This window comes from Rhipicephalus microplus, chromosome 2 (assembly GCF_043290135.1).
Source record: "Rhipicephalus microplus isolate Deutch F79 chromosome 2, USDA_Rmic, whole genome shotgun sequence".
Taxonomy (NCBI): Eukaryota; Metazoa; Arthropoda; class Arachnida; order Ixodida; family Ixodidae; genus Rhipicephalus; species Rhipicephalus microplus.
Window position 1 is genome coordinate 66837572 of NC_134701.1, and position 24679 is coordinate 66862250.

Consider the following 24679-nt stretch of genomic DNA (forward strand, 5'->3'; position numbering starts at 1 on the left):
CGTTGTACGAGACAGACCACTAAAGCACAATGAACTTCCATTGTTTTGTCTTCCGTGTCTCGCCATTTACTCCTCGCCACTGTGGACTGTCCAATCAGGCAAAGTCCTGGTTAACCTCCCTGCAACTCACCTATTGTTTTCCTTTAGTCTACTATGTTTGAGCGATATTTTTTGATTTATACATCGCGACTGTGCTGATAGGGGCGTAGTTATTTCCAAATAATCGCTCAAAGTTCATACGAGCCAGCATTATACAGAATGAACATCATGTAATAAAGGCAACTCGAAAACAGGCATGATAACCAAGCTGCCTCCTTTTCTTTGTATCAAAATGAAAATGTGCGAACCATGTTATCACGCTCAACTTCTGGAAAGAACTGAAGATCCTGTAACATAATCGTAAAACTGCAAAAGATACGTGTGCGTATATGTAACCAATTAATCGATAGAACACAGCATAATAAACAATCGTCTTGATGGACACCCCAGAACAGCCCATAATTGAATGAAACACATGAAAAGCTTCATTAACGCCAAGAATACCAATGTTTTCAATCAAATTAAAAATAATAATAATAATAAAGCGCACTTTTTCAGCATTACCAGTTATTCACGTTACCAGTTACCAGTTATCCACGTTACCAGTTATCTCTTTATCTGGTTGGTATGCAGTCTGATTTCATTCAATTCGACTTATCTTTGCGCCCTGGTTTGTGGTCATGGGGTGTGAGTTCTTAGTTAACCGGAATTAATTAACGTGAACATGCACGGTGCTGGTCTTTTGTTGTATTCAGTTGTTTTTTAGTTTATTTATGATATACATTGTCTGTACACGGGTATAATAACGGTCGGCTAGCAATAAATTAGCGAGAGTGAGCTCTCTAGCTACTTATACCGACAGCTTTTTATCGTGTTTTTTTTTCGAGTCTTTTAAAACTATGGTCTGTGTGCTCTCATGGGCCGACAAACTCGGCCCTCCGCTATGAAAATTGTGGCCCCCAAAAAACAGAACATCTGCGAAGCGCCGAAGCGCAATTTTTTCTTGTGCGTTGAACAACCCGGTCACTGCACACGCCCCTTTTCTTTCTTTCTTTCTTTCTTTCTTTCTTTCTTTCTTTCTTTCTTTCTTTCTTTCTTTCTTTCTTTCTTTCTTTCTTTCTTTCTTTCTTTCTTTCTTTCTTTCTTTCTTTCTTTCTTTCTTTCTTTCGATCTTTATTTATTTATTTATTCATTCATTTATTTCGCCAGTTTTTCAAGCATTTATGCGTTCTGTCCCAATTCTCACGCATGTCCAGAGAAATTTGGCGTTATTATTCACGCTCACGTGAACACGCCATTAGCTATATGATATATAAGAAGGCGTGTTTGGGAAGCACCGAGAGCCCACTTGTTGGGAGAAGAAGGAAGCTGCTGCGGCCCCTAAGGACTTCACGAACGCCTGCTATGAGTGGAGGAATTACCCTAACTAAATGCCTCACAGAGTGAAATTTGGATACACGAAAAATACGAGTGTCTGAAGAAGCTGGTCTCTTTATCCACGCGAATAAAGGTTAGTCTTTCAATAACTGACTCAGAGAGTGATTAGTAGGCAATATTTGATATCTGCATTTCAAGCTCATCACCGAGTACCTTTTTCAAGGATGAAATTGATGTATCGAGCTCTATAACTTTCAAGTATTTGGCTGGTTCTGTTGAAGCATCATATACAAAAAGGTTCAGACCTAAGATATCTTAGCTTTATAACTTTAGTACAGTGAGAAAATTGTGAAAAATAACACTGTTGGATACACTGATTTACCCCTAATGAAGGGTCTGTACAAAATGGCTGAAAGAACAGGTGCCAAAATAGGAAAGTAGGTTAACTGGGTGTCAAAAGTAATTCATCGTTGAAGGTGTGATTGGAATTTGCCAAGTTCTACATGAGCAAAACGCAATTCGCGCAGCACACCTAAAGTTTAGAAGACTGAACGAAAAAAAAACAATGAGACAGGTTGAAGCTGTTCTAGCAGCACGCAAGGAAAATTACCGAATATTGTATATCACCGCCTCAAAGTGAGTACACTTTTTTTGGTATCCAATGCTGCCACGGCAACTTTCCAGGTGTGTACTAGTACCAACAAATACGACAGCTAGGCTAGTATTGAATCACATACTCGTGCCAGGTAATAAGTGCTACCTGTACTCGGCTGTTCGTACCTGACAGTTCCTTGCGGCTGAGTTGGTGTCTTCAGCCAACGAGAGCTGCGTGCAGTCTCGGGCACTACGAGACTGCCAGTGAAGAACTAGAGAAGAGACCCAGTGTTCTCAATTGAACAACAATGAGATGTTTCTGGTATAAGATGAACGAGAACAGTGATACCTACGGGCAAAAAAACTTGCAATAAAACTACTGACTCTTTATTTGATTGTTGCTTGGAGCTACGAACACCACAGTGTTTTGTTTTTCAAGCAGCAAATCTTTTTAGGGGCATTCTAGGACTATTGACGGCATAAGAAATGTGTTAGTGTTTACTTGAGTTATGCGTGACCAAGATATTTAGTCATTCGTACTTGCCAGTTATCCTGGGCATGCAGCAAAGCGCCTTGAATATCTTGTGCACTGACGAGCGATGAAGGAGACGGTTCGATTAACTTCTGAACCGGCAGCGGTTGATACTTCATTCTTCGCAAAGCACTGAAGTGACATACTGCCTTTCTGATCTCAATCAAGAATTGAGGCACAAAGAAATACTTGATGTTCTTTGCTCCAAAGGACGTCACACGCCGAGCGTCAATGGTTGTGTAAGTGGGTGAAAGAACTTTCTGCCTTTTTTTTTAAGCTTGAAAAAGCATGGCTGTTCAAATATTTAGAAAGCATAAGTGGAGTATATAATAACACATACACAGATACGCCCCAGCCACAGGACAGCCACAGCCACAGGAATTCAAATGAATGATCAATGAACGATTACAGCACTACCTAAGTGATTTGCACAAGAACATCTCATTTAAAATTCTCAGATGACACCAACGCTATTCATTGAGGCAATTCGCTGGAAAAGCGGTGAAAGGCGGACTATTTAGTGCATAAGTTAAAACTTGAATAAAGAAAAAAAACAGCGCAAGGACAGGATGATGAAAGATGACACGAAGACGGGTGCCGCTGACAACTGAAATTCTATATCTACGAAACCAAGAATATATAGATACGCGAAAGAATGCAAATTGATTAGAGTCACGTTTACCAAGTGAAACAGCTGACTTCATTTTCAAGCATATGAAGCGACGGAACATCGATCACCCATTCGGCGGAAAGTACTCGTGTAACCTTCCTTCGTCCTGTATTGCCCTCCTATTTGAAGACATCTCACCTTGTGGGAATCTTGAGGCGGGACAGGTGCGAGACACTGGCCGTAGCCGCCGTCTCGGGAGAAATTGGGAGCTGCTGTGGTGGTGATCACGGGGACGTCCGTGGCGGTGCCTGTGTCGTTAGCGGGCGGCGCGTCCATGGGCTCAGCCGCAGCTGCAGAGATGGTGGTGGCAGATGTTGGCTGGATGGCGAACACGGGCCCAAGATCATGCGCATTCGCCGTCTGGTTCACCATGGCGACCAGCGCGACGCTCAGGGAGAAGCGCAGAGCGTAGGCAAGCAGCAGACCACTGAACAGAAAGGCCGTGAGAACCCAGCGGCAGGGCACTGCAGGAAGACGGTGAAAGCATGTAGGGACAATGCGGCAGATTGCGAGCATGAGAAATAGCATATCTATCATTCAAATCTGGGAAGACATTCTCAGGATATCTTTTATGGACCTGTTTACGCGTGCATTAAGTGAATTACAGTTGAAATGTTTACTTCTTGGTATAGAATTTTTTATTTTATTGTTGTGCAGATGAATGAGGACCCAAGAAGGGCACAGAAAGCGTCGTGTGCGCTTATTTTTGTCCTTATTAATTTCCACAATAATAAGTCGACTTTGGAAGCATAGCAGCCAGTTACATGAAAACATTTTTTAGACAAGTGGCAGGCCCATTACTAAATGCTTCAGAAGTACTTGTGTACATACCACCCTTCCCAGGCTGGCTGACCCACAATTATTGCAGGTACCAACAATAGCAGACAGTAGAGCCAAGTTTTCCTCGAGTACATTCTGTAGAAAGCTCTACTACTTCGCTTGCGTTCCCTCAAAGATCTGCCCTGAGCTTGTATATTATTAGTAAAACTCTGAGGAAAGGCCCTGGAAGCCTGACCTAGCAGGAGAGTGGCCCCGATAGTCAACAAGTCCTCGTGAAGTTCTTGAAGGCAACGCATTTGAAAGCCCACCTGGTATATGCTGCAGTGGCTGCGTGAGTTGCGAAACGTGTACACTGGTGGTTTTCTGTCTCTCTTTTGCTCCCTCATTTTCTTTCCCATAGCGTAGCAAACTGGACGTAGAATAGTTAACTTCCATACTTTTCTGTGTTCCTTCTTTCTCGTCTGCGATGTAACGAAACCTAATTTAGCGATGGTCCTAATCTAATGAAGAATTATCCAGCAGATTCTCATGGGTTTCAATGTTGTCTACCATCCGAACTAGTAAGGCTCCCTTGGCCACCCCACCCAATTTAACCATATTTTCTCTGATATATATGCTTGAGAAAACTGACGACTTCGATATAATTTCGACACAGTCTGGTTGCTCTTCGAGCACATGGTCTAACGTTGTCACGTTGAAACATGAGACGCCCTTGCCAAAGTGCTATAGCTTCATTTTGACGAATGTATGTGAGGACGGCCTTAGCAGCCGTGATTATTTTGAGGTAGCATATGTCGTTAGGGCCAGCCGCTGTTGGTGCCACTATTTCATGCTATATGCGTAGGACTGTGTGTTTTCGGAGTTTACCTTTCTTGAAATTTTGAGGCTGCTTTTCTGAGTTATTCGTTTTAGAGGAAGCTAGGCATTTATGGAGTGTACTTCTCGTACATCTGGAGTTCTCTGAAATTCAGTGTTTAAATATGCATGATAACTTGTTGCAATATCATAATAAATTTATTTCTAATAAAATGTATTTCGCTATCGCTAATAAGCCTCTCTTCTATCTCTTTTACTTCTTCTCACTTTTTGTTCATTTGCCTCCTCGCTCTCATCTTTTTACTCACCTTTCCCATTTCCCTTGCGTAGGGTACACAACCGGGCAAGTGCCTGGTTAATCTCCCTTTTGTTTCTCTTGTTGCTCTTCCTTCCCCTCTTTCTTTTATCCTTGTTAATAAAGCTGTCAATGTGCGTTGCCCTAAACTAACCAAAGTGGGCCTTTTGAGAAAGCACCAGCCAGTCAAGCTGCTTCTCAGCTTTTTGTCAACGCCTCCCTCATGTTCTTGATAAAAGTAGAGGCAGTGTAATTGCTGTCATCCCCAGTACGCCGAAATCTTATACAGAATGATGTCTGAACACGAAAACATATGGACGCACGGAGTGTATATACTTAAGATGTCTGGAAGGTTTTAACGTGCAAACACATATACATATACAACACCCGACGTGGTGGTCTAGTGGCTAAAATACTTGGCTGTTGACCCGCAGGTTTTGGGATTGATTCGCCGCTAGGGTGGGTGCATTTTCGATGGAGGCGAAAGTGTTGCAGGCCCAGTTGCTAAGATTTGGTTGCACGTTAAAGAATCCCAGGTGGTCGAAATTTCCGGAGCCGTTTTCCATGGAGTCACTCATAATCATATGATGTTTTTGGGAAGGTAAAACTACACATACCAATCAATCAATCAGTCAATCAATCAATCAATCAATCAATTAGTTAGTCAGTCAACCTGTCAATCAATCAACATATACATAAAAGCACAAATAGTTGCATACAAAGTGCCTATGTTCGTTCGTATTGCAACCGTAAACATGATCGAAGAATACTGCGTGGTAGAAAATAAGGGCGGGAAAAGCAACAAAAAGCACAGACTATCAATTGAAGGTTTATTAATCGTGAACTGCATTTACATATGACAAACAAGAAAGAGAAGAAAGGGAGACAAGTTAGCCTTTCAACAAAGGACAACTTTGATACACCCGAAGCACGAGGCGGAATATCAGATTCCTTACATGCATGCGCCTTATGCAAGATTAATTTGCCATTTTCAAGTCAATGTGCCATTCCGTGTCATTGTTACAGAGAAGGGCTTTTGGCAAAAAACCCTAAGGTTGTTTTTTGCAAAAAAAAAATTGACACTTCCCGCATTTAATAATCCCTTTCTAGTCAGGAGTTCATGCCAGGTCAAGAAGTGTTTCTAATACCCTTACCAAAATTTGAGTGCATTTCTCATAGACATCAAAGATTGGTATCCCCTTCCTCGTAACGCTTCGTATTCGTGTTTAAAATGATGTGTTCATATGCTGGGTGACATAATGTTCCAAAATGCAACTAGTGTCAGTGCCAGCAGTTATCTTGATCTTCTTGTTAAGTATCCGACCTGTACCTATGTAGAGTGGAATGATGATGCCTATGAGAATAGTGGTGTGTCCAAAGGATCAAAGGATCTTCATTTTCGCCGATTCTGAGCGATATGTCGCTACGTAAGTTCCACAGGGACTTCAAAGAAGGGCTTCACTGGGAACATGTCGTGAGGCTTCAGGCTCTTCGAAGACTACCTGGTAGTTTTCAAGTGCGACTCGGCCAGCATAACTAAAATTTTATCTGTACTTGTAGTCAGTGATCGAGTACACTCGTCCTGATACACGAACTGCCAGCGAATGGTTCTATTCGCTTCTTAGGCATAAAACTCATGTTAAGCTCAAACCACGCATGCTGAATGTACGAACCTAGAGCTACAAAAGCACTTTTGCCTTTTAAACTGGCACACAGTAAGCTGGTCAAAAGAGATATAGTGAACTCTTGCTTCACCAACGCCCTATACAAATCCCGCTTTCATATGATGAACACAAGCTTCCAGAATCAAGTGGATTGTCTAAAAGAAGCTGGCTATGCAGATTTGCTTCTCGTTTCTGTGGCATAAAACATAAAAAAGAAAAAGCCCAGTCGTGGACGTAGTTCTTATCGCAGGGACAAGGGCAAACGCGACAAAATTGCAATGATGCCTTACATGCACCAGCTATCACACTGTATGAAAAATGTCAGCCAACGAACAGGCGTTCAGTTTTTTTTTTGCACCTACCAAAAATTTCCAGCTTGCCAAACTAACATGTCCAAGCTTTAGGCGTAAACACGTCCTTCATTGTCAAGCCCGAATTCCAGTTTGTCTGATGTGACATGAATGTAGTACACAGAGTTCCGCTATCTTGTGGTGCGTAACATATCGGGCAGGCAGGGAGCTGCCTCAATGAGTGCCTGCGTCAACACGAACGTAATGTTTGTAATGACAATGAAGGCTTCTTGGCTCAGCATGCCAGGAAGCGTGGCTGCAATGCGCAGTATGAAAATACAGCTCTATTGCATAAGCACAAAGATGATCACACACGCATGATTATTGAAGCAGAGAAAATGGCGTAAGAACCTGGTAACTACGTGAGCAATACATCGGCTGCCCTCCTACAGATGAAACACTTCAGTATCTGGCAAACGGCGCATGTGTATAATGAATCTGATATTGTGCTTTGTGTTTAGGGTGTAAGACTTTCGTCGTTTGTTTAAATGCTAAGATTTGTTTCTTTCTTCTTTTTCCTGTTTGTCATATATAATGCAGTACGAGATGAATAAATCTTGAGTTGATAGTCAGTGCTTGTCTTTGTCTGTTCCCATCCGTGTTTTATACCACGCAGTATACTTCGCTGACATAATAACAACTGACCTATTCATCCCCTTGGGCAACCTTAAAGCTTGTTGTAATCTGCGCAAGCATATTTTGTGACTTTGTGCCACTGATAGAGGTATGGTTCTTTCAATTCATGATTGTCAGTTTTAAAAGTGCCCTTTGAATCTCTAAAATGCCCTTTTAAATTGAAGCTTATCGAATAAATCGAAATTGTCAAACTTTTTCGCCCACTGTTAGAGTTCTTCGATGTTATCCAAAAACACGGAGCACTATTTATGTGATACGTGGTAGTGATCGTGAGGTCACAAGTTTCTTGTTAGGGCTTCTCACACAATCACGGCATTCATTTACGGTGTTTTTGTGTATCGGCAGCCTGTTCGTTTCATGGGAACGCCCACCTGGGCTGCATTGACTTCTCATGTCCAGGTCACTCCAGTGGCAGCATTACACGTCCAGGTTTGAACTCCACTGTAGATTTGGCACGTCTATACATAGAATATTTGATTTCGTAGGACCGAAAAATTCTGTTCTCGATTTCAGAAACTTCCTGATGTAACACAATAGTTACAAATTGGTCATCTTTTTGCTAAATTGAGGTTGAACTGTATTACAAAAATGCATTGGAAAATAGAACGATCACCTGAAAATAATATTTTACGTATTCACCATATAACTATCAGCGTATTTATTTCATGATCATTGCGATAAGCTGAGGTCAAATAAATTACTCTTCAGATCAGATCAAATGCGAATTGCATAAGCACAGCCACGGGATATGACCGGAGTCTTACGTGAAAACAATAAAGTATGGCGATTCGCAGTGGAATATTCCTCTCTAATTCATCGCTAAGAAGGGCGACATGCTGGTTCCCCACGAAACGTCGTGATTGCGTGGCAGCTTGGGTTAGTTGGTATGACATGACGATAATTAAAGCGCGAGAACAGAACGACGGCAAAGAGACGAGAAGTCCTTCGTGTTCTTCTTGTCTCTTTGTCATCGTTTCGTTCTCGCGCTGTAATTATCGTCATGTCGTGATTGCACGAAGTTTCCTCACCTCCAGAATGAAGGTCGACGAGCGTATATCGTATACACTTCGGGACGTGGTTGATCAGAAAATCTTTGTATATCAGCGTGTTTTAACGTTTTCATCGCTCGCTGCACAAGTGGCCCCACAGAGTTTACATTAACAAAAATAGTGAAGTATGAATAAATTTCCACGTTGTATAAATAAAGCAGTATACATGAAATAAATGTTTCAGCGCAAAGGCGTGGGTACAATCCACTCTCAGCTCCCAATTTAGACAAGCCGTATTCAGTTTTCCGCATTGCCACAAAACTGCATTTCGACTACGTTGCTTAGGTTTTTGTAGGTCCCATCCAAAAACCCCCTCCACCTTGCACGAGTTACACGCATGCCTGCTTGGATGTGTGTGCACGCGTGTGCGAATAGGCTCAGTGCGCAGGTCATCGACTCTGCATGCTGGCTGGCCTCCAAGGCAGGCCACGGCTATTTCGTGCGCCGACAAGACTGCAGATGGCCGCATAGAGAGCATAAAGCTTTTCTAAACTGTCCTTTGTGCGAGCGCACGTTTTCCTGCCTGCTGCATGCGCCACAAGTGTGCCAACGTTGGTGCTGCTCACGCATCGCGGGCCTTCGGCCACATTCCGCATGCGCTGGACACCGTGAATGCAGGTATATTGTGCGAAACGAAAGAGATAAAAAAGAAATGCCAGGAAAGGGCTTACGAACACTATAAAGAGTTTAATTTTATTTTGTTATACAAGATTTGTTAAAAAAACACCAGACATGCGCGGTAGTCACAGCACATGCAAAGCGAAAGCTAAATGAGTGGCCTTTTAGAGCCTTTTCTAAACACTGTTTGGGTAACTGCTGCAAGCACACTTGCTTGATGCCCACTACGACCTCAATAATAAAAACTTTAGGGCAGTAGGCCGGTATTCACTATGCTATTTTTCATCATTCTTCGGAGAAGTGTGGTATCCGCTAAACTATTGCGACGAATTTTCTGCCAATTGTTCATGCAGTGGCTGACGACATTGAGGAATTATGCCTGAATGGGTATGCGCCACAGTTTATAGCTGAAGAAAAACAAGCTTTTGTAATGGCTTGGAGCATTGGACTACCCGCTCATTACGCTATTCGCATTGTGCGACGAGCGGTTGTTCTTTCGCTGTTTTAAAACGCTTTGTAAGTCATATTAACGCGGTTGATTTCCCAACAACAAGGCTGCCCAGAGCAACTTTGCCAAGAAGTTCTATACGCACCGGTGGGGCTCAGTGGCAGAATACTGGGCTGGCACACAGCGGACCCGGGTCCAAGCCCCACTGCGTCATTGGTACTAGGTATGTTTTTTTCTAGTTTCGTGCGATGTGGTTACAGACACCGACGGCAGTGGCCAACAACTACGGTGCCGCGCGTGACCCGAGTTTTCATTTCACAACAGCTTTCACTGTAAAAGAAGAGAAAATGCAAGACGAACGGCTATTGGTCCGTGTTTTAGGCCAAAGCTACATCGACTACCGGTCAGCATGGTCTTTGAGATGGAATGTGGGACACCGTGACAAGGATAATAAAAACAATCGTGCTTCTGGCATATTGGGATCTTTCTAGTTACCTTACCACCTTAATTTCGACTGCCACATTACAACTGAACGCTTGTTTGTGCTGAGGATGTTGCGTCGCTAATGTGGGAGATCTGGGTGTCAGAACGTTCCAGGAAATTTTTTAATTGAAGACGAAGTTCATAACGGTGAGCGTGCACAAAAACAATTAGCAATTTTCCACTTCTGACATGATTTTTTTCGTTTAATGCTGCAATGAATTTTCTTTAATGTAACATATATTTTACGAGGGCCCCGTGTGCTCAGATTTAGGTGCACGTAAAGAACTCCAGGTGGTCAAAATTTCCGGAGCCCTCCACTACGGTGTCTCTCATAATCATATGGTGGTTTTGGGACGTTAAACCCCACAAATCAATCAATATTTTACGGGCTCGTTAAAAAGCACGACCTCTGGCTGTGGTTATAATATTCTGATCGCTAGCACCTTTGGGGACAATACGTGATGCTTGATAGAAACAATATTCATAGATGTATCTTAGGCCTTAAACAGAGAGAGAGAGCTATCAGCGCACCTTGTGATAAGAAAGTTGTAGCGGAGAGCCCATAGTGCCGCTTATGTTCAAACTGCTTGAACGGATGCCTCAAATGTTCGTCGTGCGTTCATGTTTCAGGCGGAAAACTGCGAGCTTATAGCGTTCCCTAACACCGGCAGAGAAAGTCGTAATGTTTTGGCATGGTGACGATGCTGAAGTTTCAGTCCTTTTTAAGCTGTCCTTACAGTGCCGTGGAACAAAATTTGCTTCAGCATTGTGATACAGCCGTCGTGTCGGCACGCAAATTGAATTTTAAGAGTGCTTCACTACGCGCTACTTGCCTTCAACTACACCGGCCAGACAATAGTACTTCTTCTGAATATGTGTAGCGAGGTTCACATGCCTTTGATAGCGTACGGGCGAACGTTCGTTCGATAAGCACGAAAACAATTGAGGCTTCACTCCAACTATCAGCGAGCCATTGAAAGGAACACTGCACGAGGACAAAAGCAGCTCGTTTTGGCACTTCCTTCTCGCTTTGTCTTTTTCTGTCTCCTGTTCATAACCTTCTTTGTCTCTGCCAGAGTAGTGAATGGGCGCGTCGTAACGGCCGTCCACAGTGGTGGCCGGCCGCGTGTCTAGGGGTCATAAGGTGGCCGCGAGCAACTTTTGCTGAACACTCCCGAGTCACCGGCAGAGCCAACATCATCGTCTTTCTCAGATGGTCAGTAGCGCTAGCAGCTAACGACCCACTTTCCCCATGCTTGCCCCTGGGTTCCGTGCAGCAGTCAAGGCGTGGACGAGGAACCAGGAATTGATGCGCCGTCTCTAAGAACGCGCGGGCCATTCTCCTAATTGCGCAGACGACGGTGCACCCTTGGACGCGACCGCTGCTCTCACGCGCCCGCACTAGCCGTCAATTCGCAGCGAAGTGGTCGCTAGCGTGGAACGCGGAACCATCGTTTCACGTGCGTTTGACCTCAGAACAATAAGAAAGTGCACCAGTGGTAGCTCAAATGGGCTTGCTTTTTAGGATAAGTTTTCGAAATTCTGAAGAACGTCCATACCAATCTATATTCTGTAGTGGGGTATGATCTTTAACAAAACATTGGTAGAAATTGCCGTGAATTGATTGGTTGGTGTATAATTTACGTGTTGTGATTACTTAATTCACTTTTTGTAATCACGTGTGTTTAGTTAACTTGTTGTAATTGCCTTATATCTGTATAAATTTAGCCCCAGTAGTCGCCATCAGCGAATAATTACAAATACCAGCTTCAATTAGCGACAGCTATAGGCAATAGCAGGTGACTAACTGTAATTATTCCCAAACCAGGTCATATTGACTCTCATCAGGCATTAAAAATGCATCAATCATCAGGTGCTAATATTACCCAAAAGAAGCTATTGTGTTGCCGCCAATAAGCAACACTGGTTCACCTTACCAATTACTTGACCAACATTAGGAAAACTTTACCGGTATTAACCATTGCGAGTAAATGCTGCAGGCCAGTAAAGCAGATACTGTGCAAATAGTAACGGTAGTCCGATGCTTTCATTGCTGTCCATGATTTCGGGAATGTTGAGAACTCTCTAGCATGATCAGCTTCAGCTATAGTGTTCTATAAGCTACAACACATTTCATACCTGTTACGGCAGCTGCACTCGCCTGTCCTCTTTTTGAGATGACCACTTCATACAGATACTTGTTGCAGTATTTCTACTGTACAAATATGAAACACCTGTCCAACTTCGTCATGCCTCTGTGCGTGAACTCAGTAAGGCTGCTGTAAAGTTATCGATGTACGATGCTTACGAGAAGTAGCCTAAAGTTCATCTGCAGTGAAGGGGGGGGGGGGATTCTGACGGTAGCGCAGTTTAAATTTGTGCCTAACTGAAGGTTGGCTTGGAATACGATCTTCGCTTGCGTGATACAAGGCTGGCTCTTGGGTAGCGCTGGCTGGTGGAAAACGCTGGCTGATTTTGGCTACCTGCTGCTTTGCAGTAAGATTGTTTCAATAAAATAAAATGATCGGTTGTATTTATATATTGAGACAGAAGGAAGGCAAATTTAATGTGGCCAGCTACTGGACCGCTTATTTACAAGCGAAAACTTCCCATCGATTAAGCCAGCACATCATTAGAAGTCTAAAAAGACGCTTCTGAGTGCTACCCCGTTATCTGGCACAAGTCTTTTTGCGAAAAATTATGCGTTTTTAATTACTTGCACGTATTAAAGCACTGATGGCACAGTTCAAGAACTTTCAGCTTGATACAAAAGACATCTCCGGCAAGTGCGTAGCCGGCGGAAATTTTTTTTCGAGGGGGGGGGGCACCACCTTGATTTCGGGAGGGGCACACCCTTAAATGTATGCGGCGATGACGTAGTGGTTAGAGCATCCGCCTCGCATGCAAGAGGTTCGTGGTTCAAATCCCGGTACCGCGCAGTTCCCAACCGGATAAAAAAAACAAAAAAAAATCCGCGTGTTGATGGAACTGCATTAAGAGGCCTGGGGTGCGGCCTCACCGGCAAACACCGCCGAGAACGCACTCCCTCACCAGCGAAGGATTGGCCACCCTGGTGCAGTATCTGGCCACTACCTCCCACATGCTTACGTCAAATAACTCACGGCCCTCAGTCCCCAGCAGCTGCGAAGCAACTGACCACGGCGGCGGTCAGACCTGCAACGCAGCAGAGGGTGCTAAGAATCTCTGGATCCGGACAGGCCGCCATTGGAACCTGAACTTGGCAACGTTTAACGCTAGAACCTTATCTAGTGAGGGAAGTCTAGCTGTACTATTCGAGGAGCTAGAGGGTGTTAAATGGGATATAATAGGGCTCAGTGAGGTTAGGAGAACAGATGAGGCCTATACGGTGCTACAGAATGGGCACGTCCTTTGCTACAGGGGCTTGGCAGACAGAAGAGAACTGGGAGTGGGGTTCCTAATTCACAGAAACATAGCTGGCAACATAGAGGAATACTATAGCATTAATGAAAGGGTGGTAGGTATCGTAATTAAACTGAATAAAAGATACAAAATGAAGGTAGTACAGGCTTACGCGCCTACATCCAGCCATGATGACGCTTCAGTTGAAAGCTTCTATGAAGACGTGGAATCGGCAATGAGTAATGTAAAAACACAGTATACTATAGTGATGGGCGACTTTAATGCAAAGGTAGGGAAGAAGCAGGCTGGAGACCAGGCAGTAGGAGATTATGGCATCGGTACTAGAAGCGCCAGAGGAGAGCTACTAGTAGAATTCGCAGAACGCAATAATTTACGGATTTTGAATACCTTCTACCGAAAACGAGAAAACCGCAAGTGGACATGGAGGAGCCCTAATGGCAAAAATAAGAACGAAATCGACTTTATAACGACCGCACACCCAGGAATTGTGCAGGATGTGGAAGTGGTTGGCAAGGTACGATGCAGTGACCATAGAATGGTACGGTCTCGAATTCGCCTAGACTTGAAGAAGGAACGACAGAAGCTGATACGCAAGAGGCCAATCAATGAGCTAGCACTGAGAGGGAAAGTACAGGAATTCAGAGTGTCGCTGCGGAACAGGTACTCGGCTCTTAGTGAGGAAACCAACCTTAGCGTAGATACAATGAATGATAATCTGACGAGTATCATTACGGAGTGTGCAGTGGAAGTTGGAGGCAGGGTAGTTAGACAGGACACTGGCAAGCTTTCCCAGGAAACGAAGAACCTAATTAAGAAGCGTCAAATAATGAAAGTGTCAAGTACAACAGACAAAATAGAACTGGCAGAGCTTTCGAAGTTGATTAATAGACGTAAGGTATGCGATGTAAGAAGGTATAACCTGAAGAGAATTGAACACGCTCTGAAAAATGGAGGAAGCGTCAAAGCAGTGAAGAGGAAACTTGGGATAGACAAAAATCGGATGTATGCACTAAGGGACAAAGAAGGCAAAATAACTACCAATATGAATAGGATAGTTAAAATAGCGGAGGAGTTTTACAGAGATCTGTACAGTAGCTGGGAAAACCACGACTTTAATACTACAAGAACTAGCAGTATCTCAGATGACACCCCACCAGTAATGATAGACGAAGTCAGAAAAGCTTTGGAAAGCATGCAAAGAGGCAAAGCTGCTAGTGAGGATCAGGTAACATCAGATCTGCTGAAATATGGAGGACAAATTGTGTTAGAAAAACTAGCCACCTTGTTTACGAGGTGTCTCTTGACGGGAAAGGTACCAGAGTCCTGGAAGAACGCTAAAATCATCTTAATACTTAAGAAAGGAGATGAAAAGGGCTTGAAGAACTACAGGCCGATCAGCTTGCTCTCCGTTGTATACAAGCTATTTACAAAGGTAATTGCTAACAGAGTAAAGAAAACATTAGAATTCAATCAACCAAAGGAACAAGCAGGATTTCGAACAGGCTACTCAACAATTGACCACATTCATACTATCAATCAGGTAATAGAGAAATGCTCAGAGTATAACCAACCACTATACATAGCCTTCATAGATTACGAGAAGGCGTTTGATTCAGTAGAAATATCAGCCGTCATGCAAACACTGCGGAATCAGGGCGTAGATGAAGTATATATAAACATTCTGGAAGAAATCTACAGGGGATCAACTGCTACCATAGTGCTTCATAAAGAAAGCAACATAATACCAATCAAGAAGGGTGTAAGGCAGGGGGACACAATTTCCCCAATGCTATTTACCGCGTGCTTACAGGAGGTTTTCAGAAGCCTAGAATGGGAACAGTTAGGGATAAGAGTCAATGGAGAATACCTTAGTAACCTGCGCTTCGCCGATGACATTGCATTGCTGAGTAACTCGGGGGACGAATTGCAACTCATGATTACGGAGTTAGACAAGGAGAGCAGAAAGGTGGGTCTTGAAATTAATCTGCAGAAAACGAAAGTAATGTACAACAACCTCGGCAAGGAGCAGCGCTTCGAGATAGGTAATAGTGCACTTGAAGTTGTAAAAGACTATGTCTACTTAGGGCAGGTAATAACCGCAGAGCCGAACCACGAGAATGAAGCAACTAGAAGAATAAAAATGGGGTGGAGCACATTCGGCAAGCACTCTCAAATTATGACAGGTAGATTGCCACTATCCCTCAAGAGGAAGGTATATAACAGCTGTATCTTGCCGGTACTTAGCTACGGAGCAGAAACCTGGAGACTTACAAAGAGGGTTCAGCTTAAATTGAGGACGACGCAGCGAGCAATGGAAAGAAAAATGGTAGGTGTAACCTTAAGAGACAAGAAGAGAGCAGAGTGGATGAGGGAACAAACGGGGGTTAAGGATATCATAGCTGAAATCAAGAAGAAGAAATGGACATGGGCAGGGCATGTAGCGCGTAGACAGGATAACCGCTGGTCATTAAGGGTAACTGACTGGATTCCCAGAGAAGGGAAGCGGGTTAGGGGGAGACAGAAGGTTAGGTGGGCATATGAGATTAAGAAGTTTGCGGGTATAAATTGGCAGCAGCAAGCACAGGACCGGGTTAACTGGCGGAACATAGGAGAGGCCTTTGTCCTGCAGTGAACGTAGTCAGGCTGATGATGATGATGATGATGATAATGACACCCTTAAATGGCCATTTTTTCTCACTATGCTATGGCGAATATATATATATATATATATATATATATATATATATATATATATATATATATATATATATATATATATAAATATATATATATATATATATATATATATATATATAGAGAGAGAGAGAGAGAGAGCGCTTCGCTGTAGAACCTTGAGGAAATCTGTCTCCTTACTTAGCATGTACGATCTACGTTCGTCATTCCTTGTTCAGTTTAACTTGGCGAAGAAGTATGATAAGGTAAGTTTTCCGACGAGGCACGTTAAAACATCACGAAGCTCTGCTCAATGTTAGTCTTTATGAATTGTGCAATCACTATTGGCTTCAAACAAACTTTGAAGGTATCACAACGTACGCAAATACACTATTCTACTTTCACTACATGAAATTCTACATTATACAGCCATAACATTCATATAATAGTCCAAATCTCGACGAAAACTTGTCAGGCGAGGGTGGTTCATTGATGTACTAAAACAGGCAGACGCCGTGTAATAATAAATACAAATATATATCGACGCCTCAGGGCCACTACAGGTCCCTTGTTCACACTGAAGCGCTCTTCATTCTGAACAACGGACGTGTAGCGGTACCGAAAAGTCAAAATTTGTTTGTTTTACTTGTTTTGCTCCTTCAACGCACATGTACTTTCACATAACGTGTGAAACTCTGGAATACTTACAAAGTGAGTTGCCGCTTCGAGGTAGCATCGGCCTTTTTTCCATGTTCAGTGCTCGTCAATGAGTTTTCTTTGCACTCGGTGCTCGGCACAACACACCTCTGAGAGTTATTTGTTGGTGCTTGCTGTCAGGTTGCCTCTTTCAATTAGGTTTTTCATAACACTATATTCCGATATGCTTCACGGCCAATGATGTTCAGGTGAAAATCATGAGAGCTTACTCGAAACACTGGTTTCGTTGCTCAGGACCCTCTGAACGCGAAGCTTGAAAAAAATTTAAGTGGCAGTGCTTCAAGCACGCTCTTCGTGTAGACGCTGGCCCTCACTTGGAATATGGAAACGGCCACTAATCTCTATGCTCTCGTGAGTTGGGAGCGTTTCTTAGAGAAATACAGGTTTCCGGAGGAAAAGCCGGTTCAGTATTTCAGGGCTCAGTCCACAAGCCCCTATTCACGGTGAGATTCAATCAGACTCAAATATGGAGTCCTTGTTATGCGCGACTACCCCCCAGTTTCTCGCTTGCGGCTCCTCTCCCTGTTCTCGCCAGTGTCGTGAGGGGCCCTTTGCGGCTCCTGTCCGGTGTCTGCGCTGTTGCACTCGTCTTCACTCTGGTCCCCCGTAATGGCGGTTCCAAATGGCGTCGGTTTCGAGTGCGAACGAACCGTCTTGAGCCGAGGTGCTTCGCTTCGTGCGAAGCAACTTGCGTTTCCCCTTGAGACTCCCTCTAATGCAAGGCTTGTCTCTCTTGAAGGTGTTGCAACCAGCGTCTCTCAGTGCACCATCTGGACTCACTCTCAACTAAGTCTTCATACTATTGAACTGCCTAGCTGTAGCAGTGGGTAATGACGAAATAGTTGAAGGCTATCGAGTAAAAGATGAATCAATCAACTAAATACCAAAGTAGGATGGGAGTAGATATGAGATGAAAGCGAATGCGTGAGGAACGCTTCAACGTTGTTCTGCCTTACTGCGCTACAGTTGAACGAAGTGCCTTCGACACTGAATCTCGTTGAGAAAACTTGATCACTTCGCCGAAGAAATTCATCCGCTTTCTAGGAAATTTTCTGCTAACGAAAACTGGATACTTAGTAAATCCAACGAAGAAGGACAACCAGCCACTGTTGCGATAGGTGCTTGCAGCGTTGAAAGCCTTGGTTGACCAGGATCTCCGGAGAGAAGACGGATGAGTTACTCGAAAGTCCCGTTGGTTAGGCAACACTTTTGAGCAAGCAGCATGCACCAGACGTATGTGATTCAGTCACATCGAACAGCACTTCGCCCACACGAACAACGAAACACACTCGGGGACTCTCTGGCGACGTTTTGGCAGGTCGTCGGAACACGCAGCGTTAAATCAGACGTTGGTGCGGCGCTTGTCAGCTGCCAGGGCCGCGCCCATTCAGACTAGCGGGCCGAGGGGCGAGGAGATTGGCTTTGTTTTCTTGTTTTCACCATCGATAAGGATAACCTTGTTTTTCGTCACGTGCGTCACTGCTCTGCCGACATCCGGTCGGGCAGGCCACAGCTCGCTGGCGGAGCGTGTAGTGTGTGCCACGGCGGCGCGATGGCGGCAGGCGAAACCCACGCGCGGCACCCGCTCAAATAATGTGAAAGTCGTTGTTTGCACTTCGATGTGGCATGAAACGCTAGCGATAATGTTCTTTCCATGTCTGAACAGCTATCAAGTCTATGCTGCTATCGTCTCGACTCCTTTTGTCTCGTCACGAACCTCTTGAGCTGATGAGCGCCTAGGCACGTCCGCTATCGGGCGATCAATTCACTATAGGCTTGGAATCATACGTTTTTTATCTTGTGAACTTTGGATCTTTTTTTACGTCAAGTTTTACTGACATGGGAATACTTTCACTGCTGCTTACGTGTTAAATTTGCAAGCTATACTTCCTAATGGTGATTTCGTAATTTAAGTAACAGGTAAGAAGGAAGGAGCACAATAAACCCAGGGGCTGGTTTCTTTGCTAGCCGCATCATGATGAAGAGAAAAGCAAGGAAGCCATGCAAACCATAGCATACATTACGCCTAGTTTTTGAATGCAGTGTCGTAGCTATGACGCAAAGGGAAAATAATTGAAGTGCATTCAGACAGCTTGGTGCCGTTGGGGGTTCATCCCAGGACAGATGGCAGAACGAATATTGCAAAAAAGCTTTGTTTCACGTTCATTGTCAGAGCTACTAATGACGTTAGCTAAAAAATAAGAAAAAGAAGAATAAACTCCGAGCATGACATACTTTCAAATTTTCAGTAAAGAGTGATAACGGGACACCATTGCTGCCGTAGCTCAATTGGTGGAGCATCGCACGCATGATTCAGTCTTTGGCATTTTAGTCGCCGCGTCAAGTTGCCGTTTTGTCCACTTTAGGTCTTTCGATTGATGGGATAATAACTACACTGCAGCTAAAAAAACTTTAAATAAATTCTCCTCATTTTCAGCTTTCAGAGACACTTAGAGTTACTTTCTATGCTACCTTTAGGTAGCAGAGTTGCGCCACTGTTTTCTGGGCACTGCTCGCTCCGCATGCAGGAAATCAGCGCTCCTATTCGCCGAACGCCTTCACGTGGTCATAGGTGGTTCGATTGCACGGCGGAGAAGCCAACACAACGCAGATGACGCCGATGCTTCACAGATACCGGGTGGATCAAGCGTGGTTGACTTCGACTGTTGTAATTATTCGAGCCGCGCTACTTGGGTGCTGCTGCCACGTTGCCTGTTAGAGGCGAGAAATTCGGTCACTTTAGTAGCATTATTGTTTGTTCTTGCGCCCCTCCCCCCGCACCTCTTCCCGTGTTCCCAGCGCGAACATGTGTTTGCCGTGGGCAAGAAGAGCGTCGAAGCCGACACCGCCAGTGTTCTTGTCACTTTTATTTGGGGCGCTCTGAGCTTTCCTGTCATAATAAGCTTCTTTCTCTCTTATTTGGGGGGAGCAGATCAAAGGTTTGCGAGACTGGAGGTGACGTAAGCATCCAGCTGAGTTTGCTGATTGCATCGCCACATGTGGTGATAGCACTCAAAGGTTGCGGCCGCTGAGGAGGTAAGTCAAAGGCTCCATACTTGTAGGGAAGCTGCGAATGAAACGTCTAAAATAACAAAGTCGAAGGCACAGAAAACTGAAAATGCATTTCATTGCCAGTTTAGGAAACGCAGCAACAGCACGAAGTGTCGTGGGATTCAAAAGTATACCATCTTGGACAAAGACAGGGCCCAGAAGAAGCCGCTTTCGTGTGCCAAAGTAATGCCTCTTTTAAGTTCATTTCAACACCATTGGAGCAGAGCCAAGTGACAACAGCTTCAATCTTTTGTAGATGGGCCGCAAAGTTGTCTGAAGAGATCGCAGTACCATCGGGTAGCGAATTTATCTGCTACTTGAAGCCGCGAAAAATATCGATCATGCGTCCAAATGTTGCAAGTGCGTAGCATAGCCCAATCGCGTCTCAATTAATTCCTATAAGCTATCGGGTAAAACGAAGGCTGGTGTGGAGTCTTCAAGTTCAATCATCGGGACTGCTAGTAGTCGAAGCGCAGGTCCAACGAATAGAAGAAAAACTGTGATCCTTGCCGCTGGTTGCGACGTAGTCTATCTGAGGGTAGGGATGGATGTCACTACGAGCTTTAAGGTTCATAAAGCCGTACTTCACGCAAAAACTAGGTAATTAGGCCATTTTTTTCTTATTTCTTCTTTTCACTATTTTGAAAGGTGATGCCCATGGGCTGCTTGATTTCTGTATGACGCCGTGCTGGACCATGTTGTCACTTAATTGCGGCCTTAAATACATAAAATGACGTTTTGTTAAGAAAAAAATCGAATGACAATGCCTTTTTCTGTGATGTTCGAAACTTAATTCCTCAAACCTGGTGGCATCAAGGGAATTCGTTCGAGGTGAATCCGCTTTGCGATATCCTCAGCTATATTTTTCAAATGAAATTGGTGGTGATAATTTAATTATTTAGCAACAAAATTAATGAACTTTCGTTGATTAGCTGACTATACCTTTCAATTTACTGTGTTGGTAGTAATTTTCCCCTCATCACGTATACCAGTTCATGAACTAGAATTGTACAGTATCCCGACGTTAACGTTTAAATATCATTGAAAGTTTTTCCTGAACCATTGGTATTCTTGCTATTGTTGCACACATGTACCCCACTCCCCTCAAGAATGCCTAGGCACTTAAGTGCATGTGAGATCAATGAGAAGTTTGGCAGGTCAATAAAAAATTAGGCAGATCCCACGTACCTTCAGAATGAACGTTATGTAAAGCAAAAGGATAAAATGTGAATATATTGTAACTTCTTCATTGAGGGAACCATTACGATGCGACGCTAAAGATATTGTTACACGACATCTGGGACGATGTCGTGTAACATCAAACAGCCGCATATTTTCTATACAGGGTGTTTCAAAAACTGTGTCTATTATTGTTTAAAAATTTGCAAAAGACGCTATTTGCTCGCCGCCATAACAGTTGCTTTCTGTGTAGCAGTAGGCATTTTAAGAGGCTTGAATACATCATTAGGAAGAGTAATTGGGAAATTCAATATAACTAATTTTTATTTAGTGGAGTCAGGCTGTTAAATCACATGGGAGAATTGACCTTTTTCATGCGAAGAACCGATGGCCGTTTAGAGGTTTTCAAAAAGTGGCCTCTAGTTAAAACTGCGAATTAATAAAGTTATCCCCAATTCTATGGTAAAACCGATCATCAACCATCAGCCGACTTCGTTGTGTGGGTGTGTGGGCTTCGCTTGCAATTAGACCACGCGTGACGCACATGCGTTAAAGAACGAGAAAAAAAAGCGCCCATGTAACTACTGTTTTGAGCAGTGACGTCATTAGAGTCACCTCCTTGTTGCGCTCATCGGTACTTTGGTTTCGGTTTCACCACTGAATTTAGGAGAATTTTTTTTGTAGTTATTGATAGAGGCCACTTGTTCGAAATCTCAAAGAGGCAATGGGTTCTTCGCATCAAATACTTCAATTCTCTCATTTGACTCGAATGTGTATACCTACACTAATTAAAAATTGATTTAATATAACTTTCCTAATTACTGTTCCAAATGATGTCTTCAACTCCGTCAAAATGCCAGCCAAAAAAGAAACTGCGAAGACATCGAGCAAATACCGTTTTTGCTGATTTTTTTAACAATATTGAACATATTTATTTAAACACCCTGTGTATAACTTTTACTTAAGGTGGACATTTTTGCAAATTTTCGGACTAACAAAATTAAAGTTATTTAGTAACCTTTGCAATATTAACCTTTACTGAAAATTCACAAATTCACTTTTAAAGTAGACGCAACGGAAGGAACCTTTAGTACTCGTTCACAATATTGAGCACCCTAACGTAAAAGTGGACGTTAAATTGCACACTACACGGTGTATTGTTTACGAAAAACGAGCTTGCAGAAAATGTTATACAGCCGCCACTATGAGCCTCTTCTTCCCTTCACTCTTTTTTTTCTTCGACGCATTCCAGGAGGTCACGCACCTAGCATGCATTATCAGTCAGGTGCGCCACAGCAGCGGAAGCATGGTTGTCCACTCTTTCCCGCTTCTTGCTGTGCGTGCGTTGCATTTTTTTCGCCCTCCCTCATAAGATTTAATAGAAAGTCTGTGTACACAAGTATGCTTATAAATTCGTACCTTTGCGGAATACGTCAAACACAAGGCGCTTCTTCAAACACGCACTATTGCATATTGTCATATTTCAAGTGCATGGTTGCTTATTAAACGTCACAATTGCGGTGACCGAGGCGAAACGCGTCGCCTTCACTCATTACATGAAGAAGACAAGAAAGAACATTCGCATATTTGAGGCGACTTGGAGTTAACATGCTCTCGAGTAATTATGACTCAACCACAATTAATACGAAAGCACGGTCAACACTTCAGTATCAATAAAGACGTGAGATTTGGAACAGTATCATTGTATTCGTGCCAAGCTTTCCTCTTTTAGTCCCACTTTGAAGGAGCTGAAACATTACGTTGGCGTGATTATAAGACTTCAATATTTCCTTCTGCTCCTTCACTTTTATTGACTGTGCGATTTGTGCTTATTGCAATATTTATTTTGTGATAATAAATACCAGTTGACGAATTGTTACTAGACTATTTGTCATTTTGTTCACTCACTAATGTGGGATAAGCAATAAAAAACTCGGACACTGTCATAACGTGAACCGGACAAAGCAGAGAGAAGGTGCTAAAGGCGTTAAAGAACTGCGTGGAGAAATACCATTGCTCTTCGTGGCGAAGAGTTAACAAAGTAGACATACAAAACCAGTCGCCATACTCCACCGTAAGAAAGTTTTACGTCTGAATGTCTGAACTCATTGCGTAATAAGTAGACCTCTAATGTTTGTGAATATTTCTCTATATGCGAATATTTAATGCCGTTATCTAATAGTCACGCGGCAAACGCTATATGTGAGCGTGCACAAATACAATAATGCCCAAGTGCATATCAAGAGGAGGTATGCTGTTTTTTCGCGAGATGTGAAGTGTAGTGCTTAAACCTGCACGTAGCTGGATCAAGAGAAGATACTTGGTTTACACTCATGGCACATCACATAACTCAAAATAAAGTTCAATCACCTGTTGGTAATTATTGGTTTAGGGGTAAGACACGCTTGAAGGACGCGACGCTTGTGGTCTAAGGTCTGACAATATGGTGCATGCAGGCCCTAAGTCAACCACAAAATTTTGTATTTTTTGCGGTATGAGTGAAGCGTACATCTCTTGCCACAGACACCGCAAACGTCGCCCTCTAAGGAGCGATGTCCCAGAATTATTGCAATGCTACAACATGTATATTCAGAAAAAGACAGGACACACGATATCCTTCGTGAAAGTTCTCATCCCACGGCTTACATATTTGTACCCAGCACAATAAAACCCCAGAAATAAGCAGGAATGAATAAGCGTGTACTGAAAGAAACACCATAGGACGAGCCACGCTTCCGCTGCTGGGCGACACTTGTCTGCGCTGATCACGAACAAAAGAATGATCCGGAATGTTTCGCAGAGAGAATACCGAACAGAAAAAAAAAACAAGCACATACCCCACGTTCGGCGACGTTGGGTGTGTGCCACGGATTACAGGCTCTACTTCGATTTCTACCTACATTGGTGAAGACCAGTGAAAACGGTTATAGTGAGTGGAGCCCGTGCAAGTAAAAAAATCACAGCATATCCACGCAGTGCATGATGGGAAGTGGGGCGAGGCGTCTGTGAGTCCGTCCGCGCTTCCGTTTGTCTATGCGACCTACCGTGCATCCATCCGTCCCTGAGTTCATTCGTCTGTGCGTCCGTCTTTGCGTCCGTCTGTGCATCTGTCTGTCTGTCCGTCCTTCCGTAATTATAGTGAACACTCCAAAGTACCACCATCTCGCCTTTTCTCACCATATATTCATCATATAGAACTACCGCCAACCAGTGCACCTTCCAAGGACTAAACGAGAGGTGGCACGGCCGAACTAGAGGAGCGGCCCACGCACTTCCTTAAGGGCTGCGCTACGTGTCCAGTTCCCA

The 24679-nt window shown here is 43.6% G+C and overlaps 1 protein-coding gene across 2 annotated transcripts in view; it reads right to left on the reverse strand.

Moving 5' to 3' along the window:
• LOC119169867 (sialin) overlaps positions 1-24679 on the reverse strand; it is a 94928-nt gene that overhangs the window by 63485 nt on the left and 6764 nt on the right. The window contains exons 1-2 of one of the 2 annotated variants that reach the window (XM_075886528.1): positions 17135-18554; positions 3351-3676 (exon numbers count right to left, since the gene is read on the reverse strand). In XM_075886528.1, coding sequence (XP_075742643.1) covers positions 3351-3676; positions 17135-17177 — 369 coding nt within the window. In that variant the 5' untranslated portion in view covers positions 17178-18554. Of the gene's footprint in view, positions 1-3350; positions 3677-17134; positions 18555-24679 lie in introns of those variants that run through there. The other variant, XM_075886529.1, reaches the window with a different exon arrangement.